Below are 15,625 nucleotides of genomic sequence, written 5' to 3'. Positions count from 1 at the left end.
AATAAAAACAAGTAGGAAACACCCAACACTTATTTCAAGCAAAAAGTAGATACATTATCACATATTCCCTTTGTATACATTACTGAGTATTTATGACTTATGGAACCTTTAAAGAATAGCGTGATACGTAAACTTTAAATAGTGACGTCATGGACTTTAAGAAGTGTTTTTCACATTCAGTACAACTTATTTTAGAACCAACAGACTGTCAGAAGATTATCTTAGTGTCACAAACAAGCAACATGTATATACTGCAATTTTATTTCAATCGCACAAACGAAGTTAGCGTGTAGGAAATTTAAATGAAACAGTACGGTAAAAATAGCAGAGAACCAAAATATCTAAAAAGAAGTACACCTAAAGCATGAGAATTCAACATTCATTAGTGTTTCATCTTCAGTTCTGATTGACACTTGATGCTTGCAAATTTTGAAACGAACTTTGAGATCATGATGACTATTCTGAAGAGATTTCAGCACCAGCACTAAGATTTGTACATTCAGTTGGTTTGCAATTGACTTGTTAGCCATTTACATAGTGTATAGTACAGATTTGTCACAGGTCAGATCACAGTGTTGAAGGAAAGAAGTACCTTCCTGTAATTAGAAAGGATCTCCTAAACTGCACTCAGCTTAAGACATCCGATGTACAAGAGCACGAAAACCATCATAATAACGTGGTTCCAAGGAACACAGTTTTGATAAGGAAAATAACTTAAGCTTCTGTTTCCCATTTTAATTACTGAAATCTCTAACAATGACAAAACTGTCACACATGGCAGTAAATGTATAGTAATTCAATCAAACTTCTTGGAAAGAATACACTTAGCAATTTGGGATAATGCAGAATGATGGGAAATATAACATGGTTCAACACTGGTTCTTTTAGTCATTTTATACAGACATCATGTTAATATTAGACCAAGGCACAAAACGTTTAGTGCATAAACCAGCTTCTTTTTAAGATCTAGCATTTTTATCGTAGTCTTTTACTTACTTTGGACCACTTGTACCCAGTATTCTACCCTACTATAGACTTTTTAACTTAATCAACAAAGTGAAAAGTGATTTCTGACTAGATTTATGGGGGACATAAACGTTTATATCAAAGTGTTTACATAACCAAAAGTACAATAATAAAGATGAAAATGCCTCCTATTTCTTTTAGAAAATAGTACTTTACAAGCTTGTTGCATCCTTAATGCCTTTACTATTGCATGACAATGAATAGTTGATAGAAAAAAGAACTATATACTTGACTTACAGCTCACCCATCACAGATTAATCTAAAAATGAAGTTGCTACAGAAACAGGAACTATTTTAACAAGGAAAAAAAAAAGTCCCTCATTCAAACCTCTTTGAAGTGGTAATGGCTGCAGACTTGCAGCCTTTAGAAAACTACGCTATCAACAAGCTCTGTCTTATGAACTGACTAAGAAATCTAGAAAGCAGATGAAAACGGATTATTTCTTCAAAATTTTAGTAAAACTTCTGATAATCAAAGATTTCAAAGCAAATATGGCACATAACAACTCAAGCATAAATCAAGATGGAGAGCCTGGAGAATTTTTGATTTCCTAAATTTTCAAAAAATTCTATCATTGCAACATATAGGATTTCTCCCCTATTTTAATCTTAATGTGTTTCAAAGAAAAAGGAGCGGATTACATACACACAAACACGCACGCACACACACGTGAACATACACACACACGGTGGTAAGTAGAGTGTCTAATGCCTTCTTCCCACCACCTAAGTCTCACTTTATTTATTAAAAGAAAATTACGCAGGACCCCTTGTTGTTTTCCCTTCACTCAGTGGTTTCTGTGACCTTAACTGCTGCCATCATTGTTACTTTCCAGGAGCCCAACATAACAAAACTCAAAAGCAGCTTCGTGGTCAGGAACGTGTGCCTGCACACCTGTCGAACGGCAGGGCACCCAGGTAATAGTAACTGCCAGATTCAGGGATCGACCTTGTGAGTTCCACAGTAAGATGTAATTCATGTGAAGCTCAGAATCATGTTTCAGACCATTGAAGTTACGGAAGTTAAAATACAAATAGCTGAAGACATGATGTAAAAGATTAAGTACTTGGTTCTGTTAACATATTTACCAATGAAAGTCACAAAATATTCCTCATTATTATTCATGCAGATAATTGAGAAAAAAGATAGTGCAGAAATTAACTTTAAATAAAAAATTATTCCTTCCCTTCCTCCCACTCCCCTATACTCTACAAAATGTTTTCCCTGGGACTAGGCCTTGAAAAGGCCACTACGTATTAGTCTGACATGCATTACTGTCTGCAATTAAAAAAGCTAATTTTGTGGTGATTGTAATTACATTATAAAAATGTCCACATGCATAAATCTAAAAAAGGTTGAAAACCTACAGTAAATCTACAATATACTGTTTTACATTTGACCACTGGTTTGTGTTATGTAGGAGTCATAGATTTGGTAAAGCATTGTAACAATTTAGGAAGGCATCTAAATCTTTAAATTCTGGACGAATTTTATGTTTGAATCTACAAAATTGCATGAAGGCTACCTCGAGAGACTTCCTATCATTCTCAAATTCCTCAAGCTGGACAAATTATTTTTAGGACACTTTCTTATAAATATCACCCTCTGAAAGCACGTACAATTCCATTTGTTCCACATTTTAAAATCTTAACTTACATAGGGCTGATCTCGATTATTCATGGAATATCAAATACGATAGGAAGACAAACCTGAGAGAAACATTTACAATACAATAGTGTAACTTGCTAAATTCTTCACCAGCATTCTCTGAAAAAAACTTCTTAAGCCTTTCTCCTCTTTATTTTAGCAATGGATTGTGGAAAATGTGCCATTTAATCTTGACATGAAAATATTTCAATGCACGGTGATCCTGCCTGACGGGTTTAGCATTTTCTGCATAACTGTTCCAGGAACTCTTTTACGACTCTTCCATCCTGTTGTAAAGGTCAGAAAAAAGCAGCAAACTGGGAGGGAAATAGCTTATCGCCAGAGTAGTAATGTCTGAAGGCTTTCAAAGTATGTTGAGTTTTCCCTCCTTCCGACTGTTTGTCTCCATTTTCTTCTTACAGCTCACAAAATGTAGGGGTTTTGTTGTTAACAGTTGTTCTTTGCAGGTTTTTTTTTTTTTCCTTTCTCCAGATTAAAGTCCTATCTCTCCTTAGTTTGTTTCTCTATGCAGTATTTGACTTGCTCAGTTCCTGCCTGATTGCTGGGTAGGAAAAGGAGAAGTAATGAAAGTAAATATAATGAAAGTAAAATGTGGGTGACTCATTCTTAAGAAATCTTAATGACTGCAGTCAAACGCACAGTAATAAAAAGATAAACTGAGCTTGCATCTTTCATTGCACAGATCTTTGCTTTCTTATTTTTACAAAGATCACACTTATTTCCGTATATTTATATATTCTATTTTGTACACAAAATGAAACACTGATTCTGTAGGCTCAAAATAAGAGGGCAGTGGGATGGGATGGATGAGGAGAGGTGACCTAGAGAAAGACTTATTTACCTAGTCTTCCATCTACTACTACTCAACAGCTGGAACTTAGAAATCTCATTTACCCCTATTTTCACAAATAATTTCCATTATATGAAGGAGAGAGCGCTCCTCCCTGATATTTTAAGCAAAGTAAGAGGCAGGATAATATGGAAAAGTAATTGTTTTATGCCTTCAAGTGATAAACTGGGTATTTCTTTATTTGTATTTTCTTAAAAAGTTATTTTTAAATATTAATAAGGGTAGCGCATCTGTTTAGACACTCACCATCAATGAGCTCTTCTTTTAGCTTTGTTAATTCTTTTCTCATTTCATCTAAAATGTCCTAAAATGTTAAAGAAAAACATCAGAAATACAGAAAAAAAATTATTGCTAAAAGATACTTGCTCATATAAAATTTTAAGAATATATAAAATATTAATTTTTTTGTTTCCAGAGTCACAATTTATGTCTTAGAAGATTAACCTTGGTAAATTTTAATAGTCTTCTTGTCCCAATCTTCTCTTATTCTAGACTAGTAAAATATGAAACAGAATGCTTTCTAAACTAAAATAATTATTTGCTCACCAGTGAAAGGTATGATTCAGATAACTTCTAGAAAACATAAAAGCTGGGCTTTTAATCTAGTCTTCTGGGAGCTAAGAGGTAATACATACGGAAGTTCCAAGGAAGAAGACAAGTAAACTGAACAATCAGCTCTTGGCAAATCTGTCATCTAGTTTGAAGTATGGGGACTCCTTACATAGCTGCCAAACTAAGTTTCAAGGAACCTAGGATTCCCCTGGAGGGCCTCAGGGGCTGCCCTAACAGGTGGGAGAGGAGGAGGAGGATAGGACCCTGCTGGACATGCACAGGACAAGATGCCAGGTACAGCCATATGTAGCCACTGAGCACTTGAAACGTGGCTAGTCTGAAGTGAGATGCACTGTAAATGCAAAACATACATCGGATTTCAAAGATTAAGCATGAAGAAAATAATGTATAATAACTCATTAGTAATTTTAAAATATTGATTTAAATACTGAAATATTATTTTGACTATATTAGGTTAAACAAAATATATTAAAATGAATTCCACCTGTTTCTCTGCATTTAATGAGGCTACTGGAAAATTTAAAGTACTGTGTGGCCCACACTATGCTTCTATTTAATAGTGACACTCTGGCCCCTCCTTCCTCCATGAAAACCACACCACCTTTATCTGTATGTATTTTGCAATATTTTCCTTTATAAAGTTCAATTTGAAAAAATGGATACCTCCCAGTTAAAAAAATGATGAATTGTGTAATATGAAAGCAAAAGGGCTAACAAGGTGATACAGTTTTAATGGGTGAAAACCCGCTATCCTATGGAAGGATTAGTTTCGAATTATACAACTTACATATTGCACATCTCAGGTAAAATTAAATCGCTGTTTATGGTTCATTTTTTTTAAAAAGCTTTTTATGCTTAAAATCAGGTTGAAAACTATCAATTACTTTAATTCCTCCATTTGCCAATGGGGAAACTGAGGTACAGAAGTTATTATATGGACTAACAGATATCCTTATTCAAATTAATCATAAAATCAGTCCTAAACTCAAATCTATTCTCTCTTCTAGCTCACTACTTCAGATAGCCAAGATTACTATATTTTAAATGTGTGCAAATGCTCCAATTCAGAACATTTTTCAAGAAAAGAAATCCACATTTAACATGCAGGAAAGAAACTAGGGCTTGATTATCAATGACCACATGCCTCCTTTTCAAATTACAAAACTCGATTTAACTTTTCGAACAGCTTTGCAGTATAAAAATTAGGTTGACCTCAAATTATTCTTTGTATCTGTCTCTTTAATTTCTATTTAACTTTTGTTCTGCACTCATATTACTGCAACATTATTGGTTCCTTTTTAAGCCCTACTCAAACTTTGCTAGTGATGGAATGGGGAAAATGAGTTCTGAACAAAGACTGCATTCTGATCCCGACTGCGGGACTGAGTAAATTTAACTTCTCTGAACCTCAGATGTGCACAATTTGAGTACAAACACTACGTTATATGATGGTGAGGATTAGGAGAAATGTCATGCTAATAACCCAGCAAATGTATAGCACTGACATTTACCAGTCAATAAGTGTTTGTTATAGTGATCACTACAACTGGTATTTTCAGAGGCTATCCTGAAGTGCAAGGTAAGAAGACAAAAATTAAATTTTTCACTACAGGTGCATTTGGAGTTATTTTACTAAGATGTACTGTCTTCCATTTTGAATCTTTTTAAAAATTACTATTTAAAAAATTATTCTACCTCTTCTAGAAATAAAATAGTTTAAAGCTCCACAATCACCCATTAATCTTTCCACTTTTTCCTCTGGGTACGTAGGTATTAAACAGAATGCAAATGAATCTAAAATATGGATGATACTTTTTTAAAAAATAAAATTGGGATAACTGTTCATACTGTTAGGTTACCTGTCTATTTCACCTAATGTGGGCAAGTTCATTGTTAAATATTCTCATTGACAACTCCTTACTGGCTGCAGAACCCTCCTCCACACTATATATACATATACCTCCATGATATTCTCCTAGTATAAATCCTAGAAAGTGAAATTGCTGGATTCAAAGGTAAGACATTATTTTCAAGGCTTTTGTTTTCCCCAACTGCTTCCTAAAAGACAGAATTATATGAGAGTGCTCATTTTCCTCCCATTCTTGCCAAAACCAGATTTACTGGATCCCATTTTGGTGAATGATAAATGAAAAGTGCAACCTCTCTTTAAAAAAAAAAACAACTGTACACCATGCACTGACATTTTAAGTTTATATTATACCATTAAACCACTGTCCCCCCTCCACTGCTGGAACTTTATGTGAATTTATTAACTAAAAATTGAGGATTTGAAAAAAATAATACAGTATGAATGCCATTGTTTAATTTGCATAAAAATAACCCTACATTCTTTTCAAATTCATTCACAATCTGTCAAATATATTCATATGGGATTTTTTTTTTTTTAAAGAAACAAGTACAAATAAAGGGAAGCTGCTGCTGAACGCCCACCTGCTTCAGCCTGTCATAGTCCAGTCCCTCCGTCTGGACTCCATTGGCACTGGGCTGTGACGAGGGTGCAGATTTTGGTCTGTACAAATGAAATTTTCAAGACAGGTAAACAACACTTAGGATATTTAATGAGTTCATAATTAACTGCAAATTTACCAACCCAACACCAGATTTAAGTACATTTCTTAAAACACACTGTGTTAAAAGTTAATTGTCCTAATAGTTGCAGAACTGATTAGAACAAAAACCGGAAAATATTTTTCACTTTTCTCAATATTTTCAGTTATTTGTAAAGGAATTAGGAACAGGTAATAAGATGACAAGACTTCGCCAGGAAAGAGTAGAAGACAACAACACTCTTTAGGCATAGGGAGGGTAACCAGGTAACATGTGGCACATTGATCAGGACAGACAGGAGACCAGCTGCATCATCTGAGCCCAAGTAGCACGTCTTGTTTTCTCCTTCTTTGGAAACGGTATATTATCTACTAAATACCTGGCAAACCAACGTAAGGGAAAATATAAAGACTTAAACATTTCACTCTAATATAAATCAATTTACAAACTCTTACGCCTTGGTTTGTGGGAGAAAAGACATTTTAGTGAGCGTGATTTCTTTGTATATGCTTTATTCCACTTCAAGCATCAAAATAAATAAGAATGTTGGAAAAATGATTATTAAATCAAAACTGTATTCATATACAATTGGCTATGTGGCTATTTCCCAATGAAATTTTTATGGAGATGTTATCTGAATGGTGTTTTCAGCTAACTACTTCCATAGATACTTCATTTTATTTTTTTTAAAAAAGGAAATGTCACACTGAAGCAGACTGCCAATTACTATTGCACTTTCAAAAGTTTAGCTTCTATTAAAATTTTTACATGAAGAAATAAGTTTTAAGGATTAGGTATATTTTAAGCAAAAACCTCATTATCAAATAAATCAGTCATGGTTTCCTCTCCAACTCTGGCAATGAGAGAAAATCCTACGTGGAAAATGTAGAATTTTAACTGGGTACTCCTCTATTTTCAGGTTTAATATATAATAAGTGGCCACTCTTTAAGGGCCACAAATCTGTGCAAGTCATATATTTCCAACTTCGTCATTAGTCAAGCCACATATTTCCAACTTTGCAGAGTACCAATGTTAGAAATCTGAACCAAGACTCAATAGGTTTAATAAATTTTCAAACTTATTCTTATAAGGCATATTTTACTTCAAATCCATAGTCATTATTTGTTAAGATGAAATACTGAGTTAATTTGCTTTAATATCAAACATATGACTGCTTAAAAGACTTTCGTGAAGCAAGTCAACCAATTTTATTAGGTATCTGCTGCTTATGTTTATATGAATAAGAAAGTTTCAGAAAAGCTATTCATTCAATAGGCACTGGGCTAGGCCACGCTGGATAAGAAGATTCACATGACATATTTCCTTTCCTCTTGTGAGGATACGCCTTTTCACTCTGCTGAGGAGACTACTTAATTCCACAGTCAGTTAAGACGTATCGAGGTCCATAGTATGCAAGTCCCGGTGCTCTGTTGAGTCTGGTCTATACAGCATTCATAAAGGTCGACACACTGTGCATTTCATTCACCTACACTGTCTATTCCTGCTCTACAGAAGTAAATTATTACTTATTCTGCACTTCTTTCACGTCTCACATTTAACTGGTACAAATTAGCTAAATGTTGTCTCCTAACTTACATAATGAAAATCCCTGAAATTCAAGTGAGTAAGTGTGGTCTGCCACTGCTATGGAAGTATGCTATGAATATATCCATATTTACTAGACAATGCAAAAAAATTATCGTTATATAATAAGAAAACTGTGGAAACATGCAATTTTAAAAAAATTCAATTCATGCTAACATGCAATCCATCACCACCACCACCACCGCCACCATCACCGCCACCACCACCATCACCGTGGTAATTAACTAAAGGGGGGAACTTTTCATACTGAAGGAAAGAAGTAATCACCACTTTTTAAAAAAGTTTTATTAATAACATTATCCCAGGGGGCACTATGTATGAAAGCAGCAAGGTAGCTGAAAAGATTTGCAACAGAATCTCATTGTTAAATACTATTTTTCTATGTGCTAGCAAATTTCCTAAATAAGTCTTTTGGCCAAAGCAATTAAACAACCTCAAAAAAAAAAAAAAAAAAACGAAAAACTATTTCACTATTGTATTATAAACATTTTATGCAGATTTAAGTGGCTGACAAAAGAAACTTACCAAATGTTTTAATCATCAATGGCATGAAAATAATTGTAGTTAATAACAATTTGGCCAAAAAGAGTCTGATTACAGAACTCCTTACTCACTGCCATAAACATGCCCTCCATATACTATTTAATTCATGCTCCCTGTAGATTTCATGTGTATTTTAAAAGATAGATGCATAGACGATTATGGGTCTATCTGTTATTTCTAACGTAAGGGTTTTCCCCATAACTGATAATAAAATAGGGGGATTTCTCAGAGGTTTTTATTACTTTATAATGAGAGCGTTGCCTCTATATACTTGCCTATTAAATTAGTGTATTGCAACTATTCAAGTCCCTATTCTGCTAAATTAGTTCTAAATATAGCTCAAACACTTGAGGATTTTAAAAAACTGACAATTTTTTTTAATTAAGAAAGAAACACATGCCTCATATCCTAAGTTTTTGTAATTAAAAAAAATGGTATAATAGGACTCATCTTAGAAAACAATCTGCTCAGGATGTTAGATGTTAGGTTATTAAAGATACTCAATTTACTTGCCAAGTATCTAGGAAACAGAGATTTTCTTCAAATAATAAACTATCCACAATTATGGCCATATTATCCTGTGTTCTAGCAAGAAACAGTACAGGATCTTCTACTCAACTTTTAAGAAGCCTTGTCTTATAATCGTAAAGAGAATGGCCTTTTTAAAAGAAATTTTTTGGGGGAGGGAGAGGTAATCAGATTTATTTATTTATCTTTAATGGATACACAGGACCTTGTGTATGCTAGGCACATGCTCTAACACTGAGCTATACACCTCCACTCCTGAGAATGGCCTTTAAAAGAAAATGCAAAAGCTACAAACAGTCTAGATATATGTGGCCTTGGAGTCCCATCCTCGTATTTCTGATGTTTATCATTTATATTTATCATAATCCAAACATAATTTATAAACTGATGGCAGGGAAATGAATATTATTAATTTTTCTAATTAAAATCTTAGAATTTTTTAAAAAGTGCTTTAAATAAAGCTAAATATGAAAGATTCACTCTTCCTAAATCTCCTTGTGGTGATTACCAATCCATGTAGAAAAAGCTCAGCCCTATCCTGAACATGTTATTTAAAAGTCTCAAATCACAAAGTCACATCAGGATGATACCTGTGTAATGAATCATAGGACCTGTTGTCAAAAACAATCTGATTTTTCCTTGGAGAATCCCGTCTATGAAGGGGAAAAACCATTTAAAGGGGTATACAATAGAACTTTTAAAGAGAATTCTCATTGTTACTGGTTTATAGGTTTTTAGTTACAGCAAACAGAATAAAAATGAAAGGAGTCTGTTAACTTTAAACTAATTGTTTTTTCCAATTAGAAAAAGATATTTGGAGACTAAGTCTAGTTATGTAGGACACTGTTTACCTGACAATTACAGAGAATTAAAAAAAAAGCATTATGCAATGCCACCTTTTATAGACTTGCAGATAGAATAAAATCTACCTTCAAAGATTCAACAAGTATCAAAAACACATATAAGACATTTCTACTAGAATGAAGATAAAACTACAGACTCAAATAAAAAGCACAATAAAAAGCATTGTAGCTTGTAACTCTTTTCAGGAGGCACTGTAAAGACCTTTTTTCCATCCTGAATACAAGATCTGTAAGCTCTCAACAAAAACCACAAAAAGAATTCACAAACTTTCCAATGTTATGTTCCAGTCATGGTTTAGAGCATTTTTAACTACAACATTGTTGCTTTTATCCTACTATCTGGCATCTTATTAATACATACTACATAACACAATCCCTCATGTATATTACAAGATACTGATCCATTTTATCACTAACATAATTTTGACATGGATTTTCAGAAGACAAACAAGTACTTTCACTACTGTGCAATGTTGAGGCACACTTAAATAAAAACAAAAAATGGCCAATATATTTGCTTTCAGAAAGAACAGGGTAAATAATGCAGAAAGAAAGGCAATACAGTTCTTAGTCTTTTAAACATATTTTAAAAATCTTTTATGGTTTAAAACTGCTTGCAGTGAAATTTTAAGACACACATTATCAGTGGTTGGATCAAATCTATCAAAAGGCATATGAGCGGTCAGGAAATAACTGGGCATGCTAATGTCTATTTGGAAAAAGAGAGGAAAACTATCTACCAGAGTCAGAACACGATTACAATACACTACTAGATAATAAGAACCAAAATTGATTAATCATATAAAAATGTATTTTTAAATGGCGATGTTTAGAACATTTATTAAACTCCCTTTAGAATGCTGAAAATTCTCTGAAAGAATATTCTTTCCTTCAAATAAGCCCAAGCACATCAAAGAACACATACATTCTGTCTGGAGAAGCCTTTCCATGTCCCTTGTAAGACATGACTTTTGCTTTGAATTTAAGTTGAGCTTCAGGCAAGCTCACTCCGGAGTCCCTATCAGTGAAGTAGGGGTGAAGAGCAGTGGCAAAGAGGAGAAGGAATTCCTCCCCAACAGTGTGTAACTGCAAAGGGTAAACGGTACATCACGGTTCTATTCTGATAAATCAGGCTTTGTAATGTGTTACTAAAGAAAACCCGTAGCAACTACTGGAGATGCGTTAGAAGGCCACATCAATTAGACATCTCAGAAACACAAATGTGCACATTTTCCTCCTCTATTGAAGAACCATGTTCACCAAAAGCAATTCAGGCATTTTCTTCTAAAATCACATATATTCATCTTTCAGTCACTTAGAAACTAAAAGCTTCTATACATTCAAAAAGGCCCAGTTTCTTTGTGGACCTCAAATAACTATGTCAACACCAAGTCTCTTCTACCAATAGAAAGAACCACGCAAAACACAAACCCAAATTTAGACTGAAGCTAAGATACAACAGCCTTGTGACAGTATGAGGTCTGTTCTTATATTTTTCGTTATTAGGCTTCTACAACTAGTGTCAAGTTTGCTTTTCATGAGGCAAAAATAAGGCAAATAGCTCAGAAAGAAAAGGCAAGAAGACTTAAAAATTTAGTCTCTAGATACATCCTTTTCTTTCCTGGGAAAAGTATGAGACCTTTAAACTGTCTCATAAGCCAAGAGAAAGTTTCACCTATGTTTAAGACCTATGATACAGAGCTAGTTATGACAGCAATGTGTGCCTAGCTAAGGAACACTGAGTCTGCCTGACAGTGCACACCCCAGCCACCTGAAGAAAAACACGAAGTGACCAGGCTTGTTTCTGGGTGTTATCTTTTCTAACTTGATTATAATTAGAAGTTTCAACTGAGAAAGAAAGAAATCTACTTTACAAATTCAAAATTTTAGGTTTTATTTTGCTCTCTCTCAAACATTGCAGCTTTTTCTCTTCAGCTGCTTTTCAGTTCAAAACATGTTTCTTTCAAAAATTACAGGTACAAAATGAAGGCTATCACTGAGACCAACTGGGAAATGTGAATATATTACATAATAATATTGTTCAAGATTATTTATCTTGAGAGAGATAATGGTGTTGTGATTATACAGGATAATGTCCTGCTTATTAAGAGAAATGCTAAAAGCCTAAAAAAGCTGAAGCAGCACATATTTGCAAATTGCCTTCCAACTGTTCAGAAGGAAAAAAGTGTGGATGTGTAGACAAACGTTCAAGCCAATGTTGGCAAAATGTTAATAACTAGTGAATCTAGGTGATGGGTAAATGGACATTTGTGATACTATTCTTTCAACTGTTCCACAGTTCTGAATTTTTCAAAATAAAGCAAATTGGGAGGAATAAGAATTATCTTAAAATTTCAGACAGCCTAGATAATAATAACAAGCATAGGGTAGAATTTAGACAATTATTAGTAAAAATAAAGTGGGGCTCAGTGTCATCCAACAGTCGTAGGATTACAGATGTTTCATTTGCTTCTTTGTACAATTTTTAGATCTACCATTCATTTTTTCTACAACAAAAATGCAGATGTTTATTTCTTTTTAGATACAAATGTAATATAAAACTTAGAAAAAAATGATACCTGGAAATAACAGGTGACTTGCTGCCATTCATTGTATTTGTTCTTTCCCAAGGTTTTCTTGTCGGTTCTTTAAGAATAAAAGAACATAAGTTATTAATATCTTATATGCTCCCAGAGTTATTATGAAACAAGTAACAAAATAGTAAATACCACTATACATGTTTATGTAGTAAGACAGATAAATAAAAAATTTTAAATTTCAATTCTGAGCTTTAATTAAAATCTGTAAGGATTCTAATTTGTACAATTTCAGATGCCAAAATGTGAAGAAATTCATGAGCAAGTGTGAGTTTCCCTAGGAAGAATTTAGATTGCTAAATCTAAAATACTTTAATTCTATATACCAGATGGTAGGAAGTTTCTCTAATAAAGATAGAATAATAGGGGTAGGATAATTTTAATTAATTAGAATTAAATAGTGTAAATTATTTTAAATTAATAAGGATAGCTTAAGTTTATCAGAATGGGACAGTACTATCTTAAGCTATTTTTAGTGCCAACATCAAAACAAAAAGAATCTTTAACGTGTTCATGTACTTCAAGATTTAATCTAAATTCAGAGTCCTCTTGGAAAAAATTCAAACAACTCAAAATATATTTCAAAATCATCCTTCTACTGTACTTCCTTGATTCTCAAACAATCAAATCTTGGGACTTCACAAACAATTCCAGTTAAATAAAGATGAGTTTACTCTAAAGCTTTTAATCTACTCTGCTTTGAATTGTTTTTCTAACCTGGGTTGACTCACTGATGCCATCACTGGCCTCACAAGACGACTGGGTGAAATCCAGACAGGAACCCTGTCCTGGAAGAATGAACTTGGGCCGCATGAAAATCAAGCCTAAGTAAAGTTACATGGAGTTGTAACTAAAAAACTTCCCTGAGTTCCAGTGTAGCCCCTCAACTGGTTCCTGGACATTCTTACTTAGGTAGCTGCCTTCTTTTCAAACTACACATATGCACAACTAAGCTTAAACTTTCTAACTCAAACTCTGAAACACTGCTTTTGTTCTGGACTTCTGTTGCATTCAGTCATCTAGGTGTGAAACCTTAAAGTCATCATTCATCTTATTTTACTCAACGTCAATCAACCAATTAATCGTTATTCCTTCTTCTGTATTCTGACAGCTAACATACTCTCTCGCTGACCACCACAGAGTGAGCCAGGGACATCAAATAATCAGATGAGAAGGTTCAGGATAGACAGAATCAGAAACACATCCAAGAGACATCGGGCAGAGTAGAGGAAAAAAAGGAAATCCTGAAGGACAACTAGGCAGCCAGGGAATGGTCGTTAGGACACTGTCATTAAAGAAGAGGCAGGCAGAGAGATGAAGAAATAATTCCAACGTGAAAAGATGTAGCAAGTGCTGCCATTTAACAGCTGCCTGACATCCTTTCTCAATTAGCCAAACCAGAACTATCTTTTAATCTTAAAAGCACTCATCTGGTTTTGAGGATGGGCAGTTCAAGTCACCTGTGCAGATCACGTGAGGCTGTGTTCTCTCTAATGGGGCTCCAGGTGGGTTTCAGGAGGAAGGACAGAGGCTGGGTTACCTTCACTGGGTCTTTGGAAACACACTGAATCCTTACTAGTTTCCCTATCTCGGCCATCCCTGATTTCTATGTCGCTCTGCTCACAACTGCCACTTTAATGTTCCTAAAACAGTTTCAGTTGCTTGTCAACTCAATTCTCGCAGGATAAAGTCTGAACTCCTGATATTTTCGTAAAAGGCTTTCAACATTCTGCTTCTAACTTGCTTTCCCAAGCCTTTCCCCCAATCCTCCTCAAAAAAACCCCTCCACTCTAGTCAGGCAAGTCTACCTAACACTCTCTAGTCTCTCCTGGCTCATCTCCAGCTCCCCAGCATTGCTCATGCTTCATTGACACAGCACCCCTTCCTCTACCTTCAGCCAAGCTAAACACTCCTCAAGGCATGGGAAGAGGTCACCTCTCCCTACAAAGAGGACCCAGGTGGCTCCAAACTATACAATCTCCTCCCTCTTTAACATAGTATTTACTATTCAACATGTGACTGTAAAAGATCAACTTTTCACTTGTGTGTGTCTCATCTTTCCAGCTGAACCATGAGTTTCCTCTGTTTAGGGTGACTTTATCTCTCACTTCTTTTTTGGCCTGTCAAGTGTTTGACACATGCCAAGTTAAAACAAACAAACAAAAAAACCTGAATGAAAAAAAGCAACAAAAAAAGAAGCCCCCAGCCCTGAATGAACCCTTAATTTTATAAAAATGGCACACACATACAAACATACACACAAAAACACATGCAAAATCTATGCTTCAGTTTTCCATATTTTAAATAAGGAGATTACATCAGATAAGAAGTTCTTAAATTGGAGTCCACAGATAACCTTCAGGGAATTTACGAACATTTTGAAATGATGACCAAATTTGTATAAAAATACGGTTTTCTCCCCTCCCTGGGAGAGGGCTCAGAGCTCTCAATTCTAAAAAGTTCTGTGACCCTAAATTATAGTTGAGTTCTAAAATATCTATGGTTTTAATAACAGCATATATATTAATTTTGGTTTATCAAAGAAAGAGAAAGGTAAAATAGGTGGGTCACAAGCCAGGGAATTTTAAATGAAGATAATGTAAACTGATCCGAGTCCTATTCAGAGGAAAAACAATTTAGTCACAATATCAATTACGATACAGAATCAGACTACTGAATAGTTACTATTCAATAATGAGAACAAGAGGTTATAGACGTTTCCGTATAATGGTATTCCTACGGATCATTCTAGATACTCGTTTGTCAAAACCATCAAATTTATTTATGTCACTTCATTCCAAA

At 34.4% G+C, this 15,625-nt stretch overlaps 1 protein-coding gene across 6 annotated transcripts in view; it reads right to left on the bottom strand.

Annotated features, from left to right (window-relative positions):
• Positions 1–245: 245 nt before the first annotated feature.
• Positions 246–15,625, bottom strand: part of ENAH (ENAH actin regulator) — a 129,228-nt gene continuing 113,848 nt past the window's right edge. For 5 of the 6 annotated variants that reach the window (XM_072948659.1, XM_072948660.1, XM_072948661.1 and 2 more), the window contains 4 exons: positions 12,806–12,872; positions 6,570–6,648; positions 3,792–3,849; positions 246–3,236 (listed from right to left, as the gene is read on the bottom strand). In XM_072948659.1, the coding sequence (XP_072804760.1) occupies positions 3,199–3,236; positions 3,792–3,849; positions 6,570–6,648; positions 12,806–12,872 (242 nt within the window). In that variant the 3' untranslated portion in view covers positions 246–3,198. Of the gene's footprint in view, positions 3,237–3,791; positions 3,850–6,569; positions 6,649–9,953; positions 10,017–12,805; positions 12,873–15,625 lie in introns of all 6 variants that reach the window. The other variant, XM_072948657.1, reaches the window with a different exon arrangement.

This window comes from Vicugna pacos, chromosome 23 (genome assembly GCF_048564905.1).
Source record: "Vicugna pacos chromosome 23, VicPac4, whole genome shotgun sequence".
NCBI classification, from domain to species: Eukaryota; Metazoa; Chordata; class Mammalia; order Artiodactyla; family Camelidae; genus Vicugna; species Vicugna pacos.
Note: the sequence above shows the minus strand (reverse complement) of the source record. Positions and strands in the feature narration are given on the sequence as shown.